This window comes from Saccopteryx leptura, chromosome 1, assembly GCF_036850995.1.
Source record: "Saccopteryx leptura isolate mSacLep1 chromosome 1, mSacLep1_pri_phased_curated, whole genome shotgun sequence".
Classification (NCBI taxonomy): domain Eukaryota; kingdom Metazoa; phylum Chordata; class Mammalia; order Chiroptera; family Emballonuridae; genus Saccopteryx; species Saccopteryx leptura.
Window position 1 is genome coordinate 384,546,365 of NC_089503.1, and position 20,230 is coordinate 384,566,594.

General features: G+C 57.6%; 1 protein-coding gene across 3 annotated transcripts in view; it reads right to left on the minus strand.

Annotated features, from left to right (window-relative positions):
* The window catches only part of ZNF76 (zinc finger protein 76), a 46,070-nt gene continuing 25,840 nt past the window's right edge, over nucleotides 1-20,230 (minus strand). For 2 of the 3 annotated variants that reach the window (XM_066359585.1, XM_066359584.1), the window contains exons 2-14: nucleotides 18,298-18,466; nucleotides 13,871-13,951; nucleotides 13,681-13,758; nucleotides 11,444-11,643; nucleotides 9,333-9,449; nucleotides 8,464-8,539; nucleotides 4,924-5,049; nucleotides 4,615-4,794; nucleotides 3,052-3,285; nucleotides 2,794-2,957; nucleotides 1,963-2,127; nucleotides 1,399-1,512; nucleotides 1-839 (exon numbers count right to left, since the gene is read on the minus strand). In XM_066359585.1, coding sequence (XP_066215682.1) covers nucleotides 732-839; nucleotides 1,399-1,512; nucleotides 1,963-2,127; nucleotides 2,794-2,957; nucleotides 3,052-3,285; nucleotides 4,615-4,794; nucleotides 4,924-5,049; nucleotides 8,464-8,539; nucleotides 9,333-9,449; nucleotides 11,444-11,643; nucleotides 13,681-13,758; nucleotides 13,871-13,951; nucleotides 18,298-18,370 — 1,716 coding nt within the window. In that variant the 5' untranslated portion in view covers nucleotides 18,371-18,466 and the 3' untranslated portion in view covers nucleotides 1-731. Of the gene's footprint in view, nucleotides 840-1,398; nucleotides 1,513-1,962; nucleotides 2,128-2,793; nucleotides 2,958-3,031; nucleotides 3,286-4,614; nucleotides 4,795-4,923; nucleotides 5,050-8,463; nucleotides 8,540-9,332; nucleotides 9,450-11,443; nucleotides 11,644-13,680; nucleotides 13,759-13,870; nucleotides 13,952-18,297; nucleotides 18,467-20,230 lie in introns of all 3 variants that reach the window. The other variant, XM_066359586.1, reaches the window with a different exon arrangement.

Genomic DNA, 20,230 nt, shown 5'->3' on the forward strand with positions numbered 1-20,230 from the left:
GAAACTTGAAACTTTTATTAAATAGTCATTCACCCGTTTGCCACCACTTCCCAGAGCAGGAGAAAAAAATTATCAAAATGCAATTAAAAAAAATTAAACCCAATCCCCAGGTTGTCCAAGGCTGTCCCTTGCCTCTCTACCGCAGAAAGGGTGAGGGGCAACTGGGGTGGTGTGGGAGGCTGGGCACCTTTTCTCCAGCCACAGGCCCTGAGCAATTCTGGCTGCGGTGGCAGGAAGTCCGTGCTGCCAAGTGGCTGGGCATCTCGGCTGACCTCCAGGGAGGTGGTTATTGCTGGGAGGGGCAAGAATCGGACTGTTCTGCCCCTGCTGGGCTTAAGACCTCTCCCCTGGGGGACAGTGACCAGTCAGAGTGGATGACTAATCCCCACAGCAGCCCCCACTGTCGCCTGAGAAGGGGTGTGGACCGAGGGCAGGAAGGGCGCTCTCCGGAGGGAGTGCCCAGCGGATTCGGAGGGGAGGGTGCCCTAGTGCAGCCTGGTGATCAAGCTTGTCGTCCTCCGTAGCTCCTGAGGGTGACGTGCTCCCCGATGCCGGCTGTCCAGCCTTCCTCCTGGGCAGGGCCCCGGTCCCCCAGCTAGGCTGCTGTCTGCGGCCTTCTTGTCTGGAGATCCACGTGGCCGCTTTCCGCGTCAGCCGCAGCCTGGGCCCTTGGAGGCCACATGATGGGGCGCCTCCTCCAACACGTTCGTTCGGACCCTGTCCTCTGGGGCTCAGCAGCAGCCACTCTCTGACTCTGTGGTCTCCACAGTCACGGCCCCTTGCTGCATGGCAGCGGTGGCCACGCTGATGGCCTCCTCCAAGGTCTGCTGCTCCTCTAGCTGTGGAGGAGAGGGCGGAGGAAGGAGGGGGTGAGGCTCCCCTCCTAGATGCTGGGGGCCACAGCGCGTGGACTACTGCTCGAATCCCCGCACCCCCACCCCCCCACACAGACACCCGGGGGGGCCCCAGTACACAGGAAGTTCGCTAACACAGGGTCCCATCAGGCTAGGTATGGCCGGGGAGCCACAGCACGGCCCCAGGTCAGAGAGGCGGCCCTGCTCACAGGAGGGAACGACCAGTTGGAGAGGAGCTTAGTAATCATCTGCGGCAGCCCCTTATTTTTCTGATGAAGAAATGGAGACATGAGCAGATGAAGGCTTCAGATCACTGGACAGATGGCCATTGAAGTTATTACTCTGAGGCCGTAAGAGGCTTCCCCACACCGCCTCAGTCCAGAAAGAGGCTGAGACAGGTACGCGGGTTCAGGAAGAAAGGGATTTGTCCTCCTAAGTGAACTCTCCTTTGAGCCAAATGCCCTTCTTTCAAGATCTTCATTTAATTCTCCTCCCCTCCTGGGTTCCTTTCTCCCGGCAAGGGATCCTCCCAGACCCTACCCACCTGCACTGCAATGTGTGTTCCGTTCGCTGTGGCCAACAGCGCCACCTGCTGATGATGGAGGGATGCTACACTTGAGTCATCGGACACCACAGCCCCAGAGGTGATGATTGTGACCTGAAACACAGGTGAATGAGGTGTTCCTACTCACCTACGGGACTATCCCCCGCCCCACTCCACGAGATGTCCGGAAACAACCCAAGAGAGAGCGGATAAAACCGTGACGGATCAGCCTCAATAGCTTGGGGCTTGGAGCTAAGCGATGGCCAAGTTCATTTAGGGATTTCTGAGTCACAAGACAGAGCTGTAGAAGGCTCCAGAGATCATTTAATTCCCTCCTTTGAAAATGGACTGAAGTCCATGAAAGTGGCAGCAAAAGAAATAAAGGGTAGATTTGAGATTTTGAAACTGTCTCTTGACCTTCTGTGAAATGGCCGGAGGAACTGGGGGGGACACGACACCCTTTCTGGGGGGAAATCTTGGTCCCGTGAGCAAGCTCGGTTAGGTCAGCGAGCACTGGGTTGGGACGAGAGAAAAGGAAACCCCAGGCAAACCGCGTGGTCGTACGGGCTGCGTCTGGGTGCCGTCGGCGCCGACCACGGTGACTGTGTGTGTGCCGGCTGTGGCCAGGCCGTCGCCATGACTGGGGATGGTGAGGGTGGTACTGCTGTGCTGGGTCACCATGCTGATGGCGCTTCCCAGGGCCTGCAGGTCTTCTGGGGACAGGCTGACCTGCCACAGGGAAGGAAGGTGAGCCAGGCAGGTGGCAGAGGGCTGTCTGAACGTCCCGAGCGATCGGCGTCCTGTTGCCGCAGCCCAGGCGGAGTCACTGCTAAGCTAGATTAGCTCTGTGGCACAGGGCTGGAGGAGGTCAGCAACAGGGAAGTAAAACAGGTGACAGAGAGGCCACACCGGAAGTCTGCCGAGCACTCTGCCACTGATCAGCCCTTTGCCACAGGGCTTGGTCCCACGCAGACCATGGTCTCCACCTAATTTCTCCCTCACGCCTACCCGAGAGGCACAGTGTGCCTGACAGTGGTGCTGGCAGGGACAGGTTATACTGCTGGCTAGAGACCCCAGGTTTCCTGCCCTCACACCACGCTGGCCTCGACACCAACAGGCTGCTCTTGAAAAGGACACCCAAGTGTCTCATTCGAATGGCCAGGGCCCATCGGCCTCCCAGTAAAGCAGGAGACGACTAACTGTGCTCCGGACGCCCCAGAGGCTCGCTGGAAGCGTGAGGAGGGGGAGGAGGGGCCGTGTGACAAGATTGGCACCCTCCGCTCACGGAGACTCCCAAGGCTGGGAAGAGAAAGTGGTGGGAGGGAGGGCTCCCGAGAGAGTGGGAGAGGGTGCCAGCCAGAGTGAACCGCCCGCCCCTACCGCCAGGGTCCGTACCTGCTGGGCACCATCCTGAGTGATCAAAGCCACCTGGGGGGCCCCGTCCTCCTCAGTCACCATGGCCACTTGGGCTGGGACGCCGTCACCCTCTTCTTTCACCTCCGAAAGGTAAGCAATGCGAGGGCGTTTGGGTGGCAGGCTCTCCTCGGCTGCGGAGGCGGCTGGGGGAGGAGAGCCCAGGCTGACCCCTGCCACCGGGCGGCCACGGGGAGGCCTGGCGTGCCCCCGCGCTCACCTCCTGCCCGGGCGCCTCACCCTCGAGCTGCTGCTGCTCGTAGAGGGCCTGCTCGCTCTCCTCCGTGGCCTCCAGCTCGCCGTGGGCGCTGCGCTTGTGCATGGCCAGCGTGGACGTCTGCCGGTAGGTCTTGCCGCAGGCGCTGCAGGTGTACGGCTTGCAGTGCGTGTGCACCACGTGGTGCTTGTACAGGCTCGAGTACTCGGTGAAGCGCTTCCCGCAGCCCGGCACCGTGCACACGTATGGCTTCTCCCCTGGGGACAGTGGGCTGTGAGGGGGGTGGGAACGGGGCTGGCGAGGGGGAGACTACGGGGACGGGGACGAGGATGGGGACGGGGGCGGGGCTGGCGAGGGGGAGACTACGGGGACGGGGACGAGGATGGGGGCGGGGGCGGGGCTGGCGAGGGGGAGACTACGGGGACGGGGACTGGGACGGGGGCGGGGACGGGGGCGGGGCTGGCGAGGGGGAGACTACGGGGACGGGGACGAGGATGGGGGCGGGGGCGGGGCTGGCGAGGGGGAGACTACGGGGACGGGGACTGGGACGGGGGCGGGGGCGGGGGCGGGGCTGGCGAGGGGGAGACTACGGGGACGGGGACGAGGATGGGGGCGGGGGCGGGGCTGGCGAGGGGGAGACTACGGGGACGGGGACTGGACGGGGACGACGGGGACAGGGACGGGGATGGGGACAGGGACGGGGACGGGGACAGGGATGGGGACAGGGACAGGGACGGGGACGGGGACGAGGGCGGGGACGGGGACGGGGACAGGGACGGGGATGGGGCTGGCGAGGGGGAGATGACGGGGACGGGGACGGGGACGGGGGCGGGGATGGGGCTGGCGAGGGAGAGACTACGGGGACGGGGACGGGGACAGGGACGGGGGCGGGGACGGGGATGGTTGGGGGCGGGGTGGGTGAACAGAGAGCCAGAGCGAGGGAGAGGGACTAAGACCTGGGGCTCCGAATGGACAGACTTGGGGAAGAGGGCCAGAGGGGTCACGAGTGTGAGCCCAGTGAGCCCAGAGACAGGTGAGGAGAAAAGGGAGGCACAGGGCGAGGCTGGGCTAACAAAGGGGCCGAGGGGAGCCCTGGAGGCTCATAAGGTTGAGGGTCATGAGGAAGCGGACGGGGACGGAGAGGGATGACTGTCCTGTCAGCTGCAATGGTGGAGTGCGGGGACAGAGGGCTGGAGGAGGAACGCAACACTGGGGCGGGAGGGTACACAGGAGTCACGGGAACAGTGGACTCGGTGAGGAGCTGACAGTGACAGTGCCCTGTTTTTCTCCCCCGACACTCCTGACTCGGGGCTACTCCGGGGCACTCAGCGGGGAGGGAGCGGGAGGGGTGAGTGGAGAGAGGCGGCAGAGAGCGGGTGACCCCTGGGAGGCTGTTCACTGCCAGCCAGCGAAACAGTGGTTCTGAGGCTGGGACCACAGAACCCTCCGGCCCGCCCACAAACAGCCCGGCTGGGCCGCAGAGGAGGGCTCTGAGCTGGGGGTCTAGAACGAGTCTCAGGTCAGAAGCCTACAGCAGCGGGGGTGGGGCCTCAGAGGGCGCGGTCCTCACATGCCAGCTGGCCCACCTGTGTGGATGCGCACGTGATTCTTGTAGTTGGTGGCGCTGGTGAAGCCGCGGCCACAGTGGGGCTCGGGGCAGGTGTACGGCCGCTCGCCCGTGTGGGTGCGCACATGTACCTTGCGGATGTTAGACGTGGTGAATGAGCGGCCACAGCCCTCGAAGGGGCACCTGAATGGGCGTTCACCTGCAGAGATGGGCGGGGGTGAGGGGCGGAGATGGGCGAGGGGAGGGGAGGGGCCACGCTGGAGCAGAAGCAGGGACAGCACCGGCTCCAGAGGCAGGATGGAGCCGGGCCAAGGGCAGGCCCGCCTACCGGTGTGGGTCCGGACATGTTTCTGCAGGTCTCCTGAGGTCTTGAAGGCCTTGCTGCACAGCTCCTCTGGGCACTTGTACGGCTTCTCACCAGTGTGGGTGCGCACGTGACTCTTTAGCCCGTACCCTGTCCAGTGGAACGTGGAGGGAAGGCTGAGAATGCTCAGCGGGGGATGTCCTCCCCCACCTCATCTCCCCGGTTCACACTGTCCCCCCCACCTCATCTCCCCGGTTCACACCGTCCCCCCCACCTCATCTCCCCGGTTCACACGATCCCCCATCTCCCCAGTTCACACCGTCCTCCCCACCTCATCTCCCAGTTCACACGATCCCCCAACTCCCCAGTTCACACCATCCCCCCACCTCATCTCCCCAGCACTCACCGTCCCCCACCTCATCTCCCCGGTTCACACCACCCCCACCTCATCATTCCCAGTTCACAGCATCCTCCATACCTCATCTCCCCAGTTCACACCGTCCCCCCACCTCATCTCCCCAGCACTCACCATCCCCCACCTCATCTCCCGGGTTCACACCACCCCGACCTCATCATCCCCAGTTCACACCGTCCCCCCACCTCATCTCCCTGGATCACACCACCCCCACCTTATCTCCCTGGATCACACCACCCCCACCTCATCATCCCCCGTTCACACCATCCTCCCCACCTCATCTCTCCAGTTCACACCATCCCCCTACCTCATCTCCCCAGCGCTCACCGTCCCCTCACCTCATCTCCCCAGCACTCACCGTCCCCCCACCTCATCTCTCCAGTTCACACCATCCCCCTACCTCATCTCCCCAGCGCTCACCGTCCCCTCACCTCATCTCCCCAGCACTCACCGTCCCCTCACCTCATCTCCCCAGTGCACACCAACCCCCCACCTCATCTCCCTGGTTCACACCATACCCCTACCTCATCTCTCCAGTTCATACCATCCCCCCACCTCATCTCCCTGGTTCACACCATCCCCCCACCTCATCTCCCCGGTTCACACCGTCCACCCACCTCATCTCCCCAGCACTCACTGTCCCCCCACCTCATCTCCCCGGTTCACACCGTCCCCCCACCTCATCTCCCTGGTTCACACCATCCCCCCACCTCATCTCCCCAGTTCACACCATCTCCCTACCTCATCTCCCCAGCACTCACTGCCCCCCACCTCATCTCCCCAGTGCACACCAACCCCCCACCTCATCTCCCTGGTTCACACCATCCCCCCACCTCATCTCCCCAGTGCACACCATCCCCCCACCTCATCTCCCCGGTTCACACCATCCCCCCACCTCATCTCCCCAGTTCACACCATCTCCCTACCTCATCTCCCCAGCACTCACTGTCCCCCACCTCATCTCCCCAGTGCACACCAACCCCCCACCTCATCTCCCTGGTTCACACCATACCCCTACCTCATCTCTCCGGTTCATACCATCCCCCCACCTCATCTCCCTGGTTCACACCATCCCCCCACCTCATCTCCCCGGTTCACACCGTCCACCCACCTCATCTCCCCAGCACTCACTGTCCCCCCACCTCATCTCCCCGGTTCACACCGTCCCCCCACCTCATCTCCCTGGTTCACACCATCCCCCCACCTCATCTCCCCAGTTCACACCATCTCCCTACCTCATCTCCCCAGCACTCACTGTCCCCCACCTCATCTCCCCAGTGCACACCAACCCCCCACCTCATCTCCCTGGTTCACACCATCCCCCCACCTCATCTCCCCAGTGCACACCATCCCCCCACCTCATCTCCCCGGTTCACACCATCCCCCCACCTCATCTCCCCAGTTCACACCATCTCCCTACCTCATCTCCCCAGCACTCACTGTCCCCCACCTCATCTCCCCAGTGCACACCAACCCCCCACCTCATCTCCCCGGTTCACACCGTCCCCCCACCTCATCTCCCCAGTGCACACCATCCCCCCACCTCATCTCCCCGGTTCACACCATCCCCCCACCTCATCTCCCCGGTTCACACCATCCCCCCACCTCATCTCCCCGGTTCACACCGTCCCTCCCACCTCATCTCCCCAGTTCACACCGTCCCCCCACCTCATCTCCCCAGCGCTCACTGTCCCCTCACCTCATCTCCCTGGATCACACCATCCCCCCACCTCATCTCCCCGGTTCACACCGTCCCCCCACCTCATCTCCCCAGTGCACACCATCCCCCCACCTCATCTCCCCAGTGCTCACCGTCCCCCCACCTCATCTCCCCAGTGCTCACCATCCCCCCACCTCATCTCCCCAGTGCACACCGTCCCCCCACCTCATCTCCCCAGTGCTCACCGTCCCCCCACCTCATCTCCCCAGTGCACACCGTCCCCCCACCTCATCTCCCCAGTGCTCACCATCCCCCTACCTCATCTCCCCAGTGCACACCATCCCCCCACCTCATCTCCCCAGTGCTCACCATCCCCCCACCTCATCTCCCCAGTGCACACCGTCCCCCCACCTCATCTCCCCAGCGCTCACCATCCCCCACCTCATCTCCCCGGTTCACACCGTCTCCCCACCTCATCTCCCCAGTGCACACCGTCTCCCCACCTCATCTCCCCAGTGCACACCGTCCCCCCACCTCATCTCCCCAGTGCTCACCATCCCCCCACCTCATCTCCCCGGTTCACACCGTCCCCCCACCTCATCTCCCCAGCGCTCACCGTCCCCCCACCTCATCTCCCCAGTGCTCACCGTCCCCCCACCTCATCTCCCCAGTGCACACCGTCCCCCCACCTCATCTCCCCAGTGAACACCGTCCCCCCACCTCATCTCCCCAGCGCTCACCGTCCCCCCCACCTCATCTCCCCGGTTCACACCGTCCCCCCACCTCATCTCCCCAGTGAACACCGTCCCCCCACCTCATCTCCCCAGTGCACACCGTCCTGCCCTCTCTCTGGTGCACACCGCCCCCCCACCTCATCTCCCCAGCGCTCACTGTCCCCCCACCTCATCTCCCCAGTGCACACCGCCCCCCCATCTCCCCTGTGCACAGGCTGTCTCTCCATATGAAGATGTGCTCTGTGAGGCTCCAGACCTTCTCTGTCACAAGCAGCCTATGCCTGCCTCTATGCCACTCCTGCCTGGGCAGATAAGAAGGGTTGGGAAGCCCACTCTGCCCCTCTTCCCTCTCCAGACACAGCTGGCACCCTCCGCCCCGAACCTGAGTGAGAGGGACCTAGAGGACCCACAGCTGAAGGTCTTCCATTCAGAGAAACAGTGAAGCCTAGAGATGCAACGGCCGACCCAATACCCCTCCGCTGGTCGGTGTCAGAGCTGACACAGAGGCAGGGTCGCCCTGCCGACCGGCCCTGCAGGCTCCTGCTGCTGGCCTGGATCACACTGCCGCTGGCTCCCTTGACATGACGGGGCTTCCGCCAGGGTCAGTGCCCTGCACGTCAGAGTGCTCTGAGGGCGGCTCCTCCAGGAAGGCCACCTGGTGTCGGCTTTCCTAGACAGAGTTCTCAAAGCCAACCCAGAACCCTCTGTCCCCAACTAGAAGTAGTCCACTTTCAGTCTCCATCCAGGGAGATTACCTGTGGCAAAAGCCTTTCCGCAGCTGGGGAAGTCACACCTGTACGGACGGTCACCTGTATGAGCTCTTTCATGCACCTGTGAGGACAAGCAATCCCATAATTCAGAGGGACAAGGATACAAACGGGCTCCTCAATTCTATTTACTTATTTATTTAGCCTCAAATTGTAATAAGATGCCCTCTACATTCATTTATTTGCTACTAACAGTTAAAATAGCACTCTCCAATTCTTTGTAGGGTCCAGGATATCAGTATCAGTCATTTTTAAAATTTTGCCTCCTTTTCAGCTGAGACCACCTCCTCCAGGGAGCATTCCCTGGTTCTCTTTCCTCCTACACTTTTTTTTTCTTTATTTTTGTATTTTTCTGAAGTGAGAAGTGGGGAGGCAGAGACAGACTCCCGCATGCGCCTGACTGGGATCCACCCGGCATGCCCCCCAGGGGGCGATGCTCTGTCCATCTGGGGTGTTGCTCTGTTGCAACCGGAGCCATTCTAGCGCCTGAGGCAGAGGCCACAGAGCCATCCTCAGTGCCCGGGCCAACTTTGCTCCCATGCAGCCTCGGCTGCGGGAGGGGAAGAGAGAGACAGAAAGGAGAAGGGGAAGGGTGGAGAAGCAGATAGGTACTTCTCCTGTGTGCCCTGGCTGGGAATCGAACCCGGGACTTCCACGTGCCAGGCTGACGCTCTACCGCTGAGCCAAACGGCCAGGGCCACCTCCTGTACTCCTCATGTGTATCACAGCCCCTGTGCTGACATTTCTGAATACTCATCTCTCCCAGTAGGCGGTGAGCAACTTGAGGGCGGGGACCCCAGGCAAGGCAGGCAGGCAGAATTACAGGTGAGCGAGGAAGATGGGACGGCCACGCTTACCTTTAAGTGATGAGCGGTGGTGTAGAGACGCCCGCAGCCCTTGTAGCCACAGCGGAACGCTCTGTCCCCCACCTGCGGCCCTTTGCCGTGAGTGGGAGCCTGGCTGTCATGCAGAACCTGAGGAAAAATCTTGGGGTCCCTCTCTGTATTCTCCTCAATGAAGGGAGGGAAGAGGTGAGGCATGGGGCCCACTAAGACCCCAAACACAGGGCTAAACTGTCAGGGGAGAAGGACAACCTGGGTGACAGGTGCAGGCAGAGAGGGCACAGACGCTGGGGCACAATGCAGAAAAACCACCTGTCATCAACAGACAGAGGGAGGGCTAACTGTCCTGGGGCCCCGACGGCCCGGTCATGCGGGGCGGTGGTGGTCTGAACGACCACACCTGTCATTAAGGGACAGAGGGAGGGCTAACTGTCCTGGGGCCCTGATGGCCCGGTCATGCGGGGCAGTGGTGGTCTGACCGACCACACCTGTCATTAAGGGACAGAGGGAGGGCTGACTGTCCTGGGGCCCCGACGGCCCGGTCATGCGGGGCAGTGGTGGTCTGAACGACCACACCTGAGCGAGGCTGGGAGGACACCCCTCTCCGTCGGTGGGAGGGGGCCTGTTCTCCCTGCGGGAGACCTGTGCTCAGAAGGGGCGCTGACAAGGGGCCTGCTGCGGGGACGAGCTCACCTAGGGCCACCAGCATGATGTGAGGTGGCCACAAGCAGCAGGCCGCAGGCGCGCCCAAGGCCCGCAGTCCCCACCAGCACCAGCAGTTCTCAGCACAGCTCCCAGATGACAAGCCCCCCCCCCCTCCTGGGAACACCAGCCCCAGGCTGCGGGCTCCACAGTCTGCTCTCCTGGGGAGGGCCCTGTGGGCACACTGTCCCTAGTCTCTGTTTCCGGGCACTGGCCTCCCCAGGAGCTCCCGAATCAACTCCCAAAGTCACCAGTCACGGCAGGCAGGGGTCAAGGCATGAGGCCAAACTCATGACAAGGTCTGTCTCGTCAGCTCTAGGTCAGAGGGGTCAATCAGCTGACAAAGTTTCTTGGACACTTAAGAAGCTGGTGGCTGGTGAGGGAGGGTCACAGGTGCCCAGACCTGCTCAGCGAGCTAACCCACTCAGGCAGGAGTGCTCCCATGTCTCACTGGCCCTCAGGAGGTGACTGAAGGAATCCAGGGACTTCAGGCTGCAGGGGAGCTCTGAGCTCACTGGTCCCATCTTGTCGTAGAGAGGGACAGGAAGAAGCCAAGGCCTGGGACGGGGGTGACTCCCCAAGGTCACACTGGTAGAGATAGAGCCAGCACACTCCTCAGGGCTCATGATTTAAAGCCCAGGTGTCTGTCCAACAGCAACAAGTCTCAAATTCTGCTTCTAAAGCACACCCCGGGGCGTGGGGTGGGACGGGCACAGCTCAGAGCGGCCTGCTATGAAGTTCCGTGCTTTATTTTGCAAAGACAGAAGGATTTCCTCTTCTCCCCTACCATACAGCTAGCTACACTGAGTTTTATTACAAACACCCCCCCATCTTTGGGTAACGCTAGTGCTCCAGAAAGCCCCTCCACATCTTCCCCGAGGCTCTGCGGTTCATCCCGGGAGGGGGCACCAGTGTGGAAAGTTCACAGATCTGTCCCCGAGGGACACGGGAGCCAGGACTGCTGTTTGGAGAGCCGGCTCCCTCTCCCCTGCAGCGGAGCTACCGTGCAGGCCTTGTGTTCCAAGAACCCCCGCTGCTCTGCTGCATCTGCTCCTGTCACTGCGTACCGGGGTTCCTTCCCCAAAGGACTAAATGAGTCACAGAGAGGAAACACATGCGAGCACAGCTGACCTCCGTGGACTGGAAGACTAATAAAAGTCACTGGCAAGGGCTCTCCAGACAGCACAGAGGGTTATTACAACAGCCAGAGTGAGGCAAGGCCCAGACGCCCAATTCCCACACAGGCTGAGTGTAAACAGCTGTCGGCAGCCCCGGCCAGGCTGGACGCACGCCCCGGCCGGTCGCTGAGGGTGTGAGAGAGATGAGCTGGGGAGCTGGGGAGCTGGGGAGCTGGGTGACGGGGGGGAAGGGGGCAGTTTTGGCCGGGCAGAGATGATGGGCGGCGGCAGGCGCTGCGGGCTCACCTTGCTGGCATACTGCTCCAGGGCCACCACCGTGTCCGCACTGAAACCCTCGTCATCCTCTGCGGCCAGGTCCTCCAGGCCCACCTCCGTCTGCACGGCCAGGATGGTGCTGTCCGAGGGCACAGCCACAGGGTGGTGAATGTAGGCAGTGGAGCCGTCCTCCAGCTGAACGGCTTCCAGGGCGCTGGGGTCGTAGCCCTCTACGGGAACACGCGGTTAGCCCCACGCTGCACACGGGCAAGAGCGAGGGCTGGGGCCCCGGCTCTAAGGTCAGGAGAGGTGCATAGACCAGGGAGGCTTCCAGCACCGGGCTTCTCCTGGTCCGTTCCCTTGGGGTTTCACTATGGTGGCCCTCCTGGGGCTCCTCTCCTGAGGACGGGTCGCCCATGGAGCTCTCATGGGGAACTCATAAACTCCCTGCGAACCTGAGGGGTCGGTCATCACCTTGGCCCAGATGACCGCAAGAACCTCCTCACTGGTGGCCCCATACCCCCTCTACTTCCTCCAGGAAGCACAGCATCTGGGGGGATCTCTGCAGGACACAAACGTGATCAGGTGACCTGAGGGTCTGAACAAGTTCAGCCACTTCCCATTTGGGTCTCAGGATAAAGACCAAAACCCTTCTCTTGACACTCACGCCCCACAAGCGCCGGACCGGCCTGTCTGGCTTCATCTCCCCTGTTCCGCCCTCACCCTCAATGCTCTGGACCCGGCCTCTGTCTGGCTTCATCTCCCCTGTTCCGCCCTCACCCTCAGTGCTCTAGCGTCTAGTAGTTTCTGGAACGTGCCCATCTTCCTCCCCAACTCCAGGCCCACGCATGGGGTTCCTTCTGTCCGGAGTACTGCTCCCTCCCTGCCACCCTCATCTGAGCTAAGCCCACCTCATTCTCAGCTCTCAGCTCACGTGCCCCTTCCTCAGAGACGCCCCCTGAGCCTGGTCCCCTTTGTGGCGGACAGTTCACCAGTGACGAGTCACATCACTTCCAGCCCCACGAGACTCTAGGAGGGCGGGGGCCGGGTCGGACCAGGTTCTCCCTCGTGTACGCCCCACCTAGCGCAACGCCAGGCGCACACACGAGTAGTCGCTCAAGAAACTACTTGTAGAAGGAATAAATTGTTCTTCTTCGGAACCTTAGAAGCTTTAGTCCTTCTCTTTGCATTAAAAATCAATTTTAAAAAAATATCAATTTTTATTATTTATTTTATTTTATTTTATTTTTTTGTATTTTTCCAAAGCTGGAAACGGGGAGGCAGTCAGACAGACTCCCGCATGTGCCCAACCGGGATCCACCCGGCATGCCCACAAGGGGGCGATGCTCTGCCCATCTGGGGCGTTGCTCTGTTGCAACCAGAGCCATTCTAGCACCTGAGGCAGAGGCCACAGAGCCATCCTCAGCTCCCGGGCCAACTTTGCTCCAATGGAGCCTTGGCTGTGGGAAGGGAAGAGAGAGACAGAGAGGAAGGAGAGGGGGAGGGGTGGAGAAGCAGATGGGCGCTTCTCCTGTGTGCCCTGGCCGGGAATCGAACCCGGGACTCCTGCACGCCAGGCTGACGCTCTACCACTGAGCCAACTGGCCAAGGCCTTTATTTTTATTTTTAAAAATAATTTATTTGAGCGCCCTGGCCAGATAGCTTGGTGCAGATTGTGGGTTCGATCCCCAGTCAGGGCACATACAAGATCAGATGATGTTTCTGTCTCTCTCTTTCTGCCCCTTCTTCTCACTCTAAAATCAAACAAGCAATCAATACATAAGTGAATAAATGTATTTGCACCAAACTGACGACATACGTCAGGGAGCAAGGTCTCAAATGCTATTAAAAATCAATGTTTTAATGCATATAATTTTTGTTTTCTTTCTTTTTTTATTTAATTTACTAGGGTGACACTGGTTAACAAAATTATACAGGTTTCAGGTGCACAGTTCTACAGCACACCATCTGCACGTCTTATTAAAAGCTTTATTCTGAAATGTTAATAAGCTTCTGCTCCTGGTCTTGGATGACCTCCTTAGGTCCTATTTCAAGCCCTAAGACTTTCTGTGGTTGTGCTGGAGCCAAAGCTGCCACAAAAGCCCACACTACTGACCCCCATGTCCGCCTCCTGGGGACGGAAACAGTTGCTCCTGTGGTACGCCCGGAGGAGGCTGAGACACAGCTCCCACAGCACCCGTCTCCACATCCCGGCCTCCGCCAGGTCTACCCCGCCCCCCCCGCCGGTCACGTGACCACGGCCCTACCTTTGGGGGTGTGGTGTATGTAGGCCATGCTGCCATCCTCCAGCTGCACAGGCTGTCCGTCCTCAAAGGAGAGCGGCTCTGCAACGAGAGCAGGGCCCGCTGTTCTCTGGAGCGTGGGGCCGGGGAGGGGCTCCTCGGCGCCAACCACCAGGCCTCCCAGCGCGAAGCGGGGCGTCCCGGGTGCCCTCACCTTTCTGCACCGTCACCTGGTGGATGTACGCAGTGGTCCCGTCCTCCAGCTGGATCACTTGTCCCTCCAGCAGCTTCTCTCCTACGGAAGTGGAGACGGAGAGGAGTGGGCGGGGCCCGGAGAGGGCGGAGAACACCGCTGGCTTTAGCAGAGGCCTGCCTGATGCAGGTGCCACGTCTGTGCACCTAAGCACAGGTGACATTCCACAGGCCTGGGTCTCAGAGGTACGGGGGTGAAGACATCCTGCCACGAGGGACCCTACAGATCCCAACAGACTCCCTTCCTGTCACTCACAGGAGGCGTAACCTCACTTACTATTATTATCATTATTATTATTAGAGAGAGAGAGAGAGAGAGACAGGAAGGGAGAGAGACGAGAAAAATCAACTAACTCATAGTTGAGTCACTTTAGTTGTTTATTGATTGTTTTCTCAAATGTGCCTTGACCAAGGGGCTCCAGCCGAGCCAGTGACCCCTTGCTCGAGCTGGCAACCCTGTGCTCAAGCTGGTGAGCCTGCACTCAACCCAGCAACCTCAGGGTTTTGAACCGGGGACCCCAGTGTCCCAGGTCGATGCTCTATCCACTGTACCACCACTGGTCAGGCACAACTTTATCCACTATTCTACGCATGCCCAGCAAAGTAGGAACTTCCAACCTAACAGTAGGTCGCTGAGACGGAAATGAGTGGAGAACAAAGGATGCCCTGAAACTAGAGAAGCCCCGATGGGTCAAAATTCAGATATGGCTCAAACTGACTAGATTGAAACACACCGCCCTGCCTGACCAGGTGGTGGCGCAGTGGACAGAGAGTCAGACTGAGATGCGGAGGCCCCAGGTTCGAGACCCCGAGGTCGCCAGTTTGAGCGCGGGCTCATCTGGTTTGAGCAAGGCTCACCAGCTTGGACCCAAGGTTGCTGGCTTGAGCAAGGGGTCACTCGGTCTGCTGAAGGCCCGTGGTCAAGGCACATATGAGAAAGCAATCAATGAACAACTAAGGTGTCTCAACGAAAAACTGATGATTGATGCTTCTCATCTCTCTCCATTCCTGTCTGTCTGTCCCTGTCTATCCCTCTCTCTGACTCTCCCTCTGTCTCTGTAAAAAAAAAAAAAAAAGAGAAACAGGGAAAATAAAAATGCATGTTAACCATATTTTAAAAAAAAAAGAAAAGAAATACACTGCCCTGTCTCCCACTGGGGCAGTAGGCTAAGACCTAGACCCTTTGAGAAGGCAGTACAGCTCAGTGGTTAGAAGTACTAGGCTCTGGAACCAGTCTAGGCCTCCTGGACTTGAGTTTCTGCTCTACCTCTTACTCGCTGTGTGTGCCTGGACAGCTTACTTAATTAACCTCTCTGTGCTTCAGCTTCCTCTTCTTCACGTGATTAAAAGTTGTGTCTTCTTCATTGGGTTGCTATAGGACTAAATGAGTTAATGAACATAAAACATTCAGGGCAGTGCCCAGCATGTGGTCTGCTGCCAATAAACTCAGCTTTTCTTACAATGAGCCCAATCTGCATGGGAGAAGGAACCGGAAGTGAAGCAACAGGGGGGAGTGGGAACGTGCCCACTGTGTGACCTGTGACCATCTTGGTCATGTTCCCCTGCCACTGGTAGGTAGTGTTTCCTTCGTGACTTCTGACATTTTCATTTCAGTGTTCTAATAAGATATTGAGTCACCTAAGACAACAAAATAAGCACTATTAAAATGAACAAAACTCCAGAGTTCCTAAGATACTGTCCTTCCTTTATCTCAGCTCCGTATTGGAAAGACCTTCTTCCCCGCCCCCCTCGTTTTCCAAGTGAGAGGAAGGGAGAGACAGACTCCTGCATGCACCCTCACCAGGATCCATCTGTCAACCCGTCTGGGGCCGATGCTCTGCCCATCTGGGGCCACACTTGCAACCAAGCTATTTTCAGTGCCTGAGGCAGAGGCCATGGATCCATCCTTAGCCAACTCACTCCATTAGAGCCATGGCTGCAGGAGGGGAAGAGAGAAAGGAGAGGGGGAAGAGTGGAAAAGCAGATGGTCGCCTCTCCTGTGTGCCGACTGGGAATTGAACCTGGGACATCCACATGCAAGGCCGATGCTCTACCACTGAGCCAACTGGCCAGGGCCAAAAAATTTTTTTTAATATAGAGCTATCAATATATCAATTATTTACACTTCTATTTTTCTATTACAATCCTTGATCTTAAAGTAAATCTATACTGAACACACTACATATATTTTACTGATAAGCATTTAACCTACGTAATTTACATATTAATTTAAAATCTGTTTTGAAATGTATAATATTGGCAGAGAAAAAAATGTCATCTAGAGTCTCCCCTAGACTATGGTGGGGGGGGGGAGAGAACAGCTGGCTGACATGGCCCTGACATCCCACACAGAGAGGCGACCCTCTGTTCCTGCTGGGCGGAACAGCCCGATGCTTTATCACGCCCCTCTCTCCCTGGTGGTCTAGTGGTTAAGATTCGGCGCTCTCACGCCCCTCTCCGCCACTCTCAGAAGGGTTGGGTGGGAATGCCACGCTTTATGCTTACCCTCATTTCAGATAAATCTCGTAACATTTTAGGGCTGCCTGCTCATTCAAGGGCCCAGACACAGCTGCCTGCTGTCAGAGATGAACAGGCCCCGGTCAAGGGCTTCAGAGGAGGTCAGCAGAGGGAGGTGCCTCCCGAGAGGGCGGTGTGAAATGCCCCGGCAGTGCGTGCGTGCATGTGTGTGTGCATGCGTGCACACACTGCAGCACCTTGGGGGAGGCGGAGGACACAGCCAGGAAGAGTGACAAGAGAAAAATACAAACGGGGGTGAGGGAGAAGCAAAGAGACCCAGACACGAGAGGGAGAGACATATGAAAGGAGGCCACGTGAGGCCATTTGCTTGTTCCTTATTCATTTGTAGCAGGAGAGGGAAGCATGAGAACAGTGTCCGTGGGGTAACACAGCCCAGTCCCCGCAGCGCCTGCGACGGGAGGCCTGCCAACAGAGGGCTTCGGGCTCCCAAGAAATTCTGGAGAAGTTCCGTGTTCAAGAAAACGAAGCGGGTCAGACCGACACTCAGATCCTGCAGAAAGCACCCCCCCCCCCCCCGCATGCTGCCTTACAGGAAGAGCTGACTGATGAGATTAAGGGGTCTCTGTTGTCATGAGAAAGCAGAAAATTGTAAATAAAACCAACAAACAAATTATCTGCAAACTTGGGAACTGACAATGGTTTAAAATGACCCTGAGGTCGCAGCTTGAGTGTGGGCTCATCCGGCTTGAGAGCTGGGTCACCAGCTTGAGTACAGGTTGCTGGCTTGAAGCCCAAGGTCACTGCTTGAGCAAGGGGTCACTGGCTCGGCTGAAGCCCCCCCACCTGTCAAGGCACGTTTGAGAAGCAATCAATGAACAACTAAAGTGCCACAACTACAAGCCGATGCCTCTCATCACTCTCCCTTCCTGTCTCTCAAAAAAAAAAAAAAAAAAAAAAAAAGAAAAAGAAAAAAAGGGCAGGACTGAGTCAGAGCCGGCGGTGAGAGGCGTGTCCCGGCCCAACGGCCCCGCTCTCCAGCGACACTGTTCGAACGCCTCCCTCACCTTGATTTTACGTTGCCAGGGAATCTGAGTTTCAGATATCCAATGAATTTTTTTAGCACTTGGTATTATTATTTTAGTATTTCCAGCACTTAAGCCCATGTTTATACGTAGCTATCCCAGGCAGTATTTGAGACATACTTATACTGTTTACCTGAAATTCAAATTTAACAGTGCACCACGTGGTTTTATTTCTGGCAACCCTAGTGGGGCCTACGGCATGAGATCCATTCTTGGGCGTCCCTCTCTGAACCTCGAAGAGTATCTTGTACATGGTAGATACTTGGTAGATGGCTTGAGTGCTTTTATTTTTTTTAAGATTTTATTAGTTGGCTTTAGAGAGAGGAGAGAGAGAAAGGAAGGGGAGGGGGGGGAAGAGGAGCGGGAAGCATCAACTCCCATATGAGCCTTGACCAGGCAAGCCCAGGGTTTTGAATCGGTGACCTCAGCATTCCAGGTCTATGCTTTATCCACTGCGCCACCACTGGTCAGGTTTGAGTGCTTCAAAGCACTGAGAAACTGGACAGGGAGTGTCTGAATAGCAGGACATCATTACTAGCACTGTGCTCATCTAGTCCAGAAATAGTTATGAACCACTCACTACATGGAAGGAATTCTGCCCTTCAGAGGCTGTGGCTCCTACAGGGGGGCTGGTCCGATTCTCTAGTTGCCCGGATGGCATTTTATTTTAAAGAGTTTCCTCTTGAGTCAATTACCGCAAGAGATTCTCACACAGACCAAGTTGTGGCAAGCGGCCGGGAGGCAGGGTGGGGCTGAGATTCTTGGAAGGGTCAATCCTCCCCAGAAGCTGGGGGACAGAAGGGGACCGGAGGTCCTTGGAAATGCTCACCTTTGACCGCTTGTTGGACGTAGGCCGTCGTCCCGTCACTGAGGGTGACCGTCTGCAGCCCCAAGCTCTCCATGGCCAACTGCCACTCGCACACTCAGACATGAAGTTGGCTTCTGGCCAGCACCAAGAGCCACAGCTGAGGTCAGAGATGTCCTTCTGGGTCACAAGTCTGCGGAAAAGGACAATCCCACAGTATGAGTTGCAGAGCTTCCCAGTGACAAGGACACACCGGGAAAGGGAATGGCGATGGCGGCAGCCAAGAGGACAGAGAGACAAATTCTTCAGTCAGTGACGAGGTCGGTTTTTATAAAGTGGGTTCAAAAGATACTCATTTAAAAATTCTAAAACTTGGGTATGGAAGAGAAGCATGCCAGCCACATGGGTTGTAAATTATGATTTCAGGTGCTGCGGCAGCGAAACCCAGCCTCCCCCACCAATCCAGGCAGCGGGAGGGCGGGCCCGGGACCGGGTCTTGAGCGAAGGCCTATCCAGAGGCGCCTTCCAGGACATCCAGTCACCAATAAAGACGACCTGCTGCAGAAGGCCAAACTGGCCGAGCAGGCTGAGCGGTAGGGTGACACGGCAGCCTCCCTGTGGTCTGCAGCTGCGCAAGGAGCTGAACCAGCCAATGAGGAGAGGAATCTTCCCTCGGCTGCTGTGGGTCGTCTTGGAGTGTCAACTCAAGTACTGAGCAAAAGACGGAAGGTGCTGAGAAAAAACAGCCGATGTCTCGAGAATACACAGGGAAACCTGAGACCGAGCTAAGAGACATCTGCAATGATGCACTGGCTGTTTTGGAAAAGTTTTTGATCCCCACTCTCCACAAGCAGACAGCAAGGTCTTCTGTTTGAAAACGAAAGGAGACGACTACAGTTATTTGGCTGAGGTTGCTGCTGGGGAGGCCAAGAAAGGGATTGTGGATCGGTCACAAGCACAGGAAAAGGCTTTTAAATCAGCAAGTCAGAGGGGGCCGGGTCCTTGACTTCTCTGTGCTCTACTGTGAAATCCTGAGCTCCCTGCTCTCTTGCAAAGATAGCTTCCCCTCCCCTAAAAATATAACAAATTGTTTAATGTACTCACATATATACATATCAAATATAAGCAAAGAGAAAAGATAAAGGTAGTAAATTAGCAATGATTCTACAAGCAGAATGTATTTTTTTAAAGCCACAGACCGATAGACGCACACATGCAGGAAGGGAGAGAGAGGAGAAGCATCAACTCGAGCTGAGTCACTTTAGTTGTTCACTGATTGCTTCTCATACGTGCCTTGATGGGGCGGGGGCAGGGGCTCCCACTGAGCTAGTGACCCCTTGCTCAAGCCAGCAACCTTGGGTTCAAGCCAGCAAGCATGGGATCATGTTGATGATCCTGCATTCAAGCCTGTGACCCGATGTTCAAGACAGATGAACCAGTGCTCAAGCCAGTGGCCTCCAGGTTTTGAACCGAGGACTCAGAGTCCCAGGTCAATGCTCTATCCACTGTGCCACCACCAGTCAGGCAGAATGTCTTTTTTTTTTTTTACAGGGACAGAGAAAGAGTCAGAGAGAGGGATAGATAGGGACAGACAGACAGGAAGGGAGAGAGAGAGAGATAAGCATCAATCATCAGTTTTTCATTGCGACATCTTAGTTGTTCATTGATTGCTTTCTCATATGTGCCTTGACCGCAGGCCTTCAGCAGACTGAGTGACCCCTTGCTCGAGCCAGCAACCTTGGGTCCAAGCTGGTGAGCTTTGCTCAAACCAGATGAGCCCGTGCTCAAGCTGGTGACCTCGGGGTCTCGAACCTGGGTCCTCCGCATCCCAGTCCAATGCTCTATCTACTACGCCACCGCCTGGTCAGGCTGTATTCTTTTTATATTAAGTATTTTTAAAGTCATTATCTACACTATATAGGAATAACTACCGGGCAAATTAATGCATAGAAAAAAG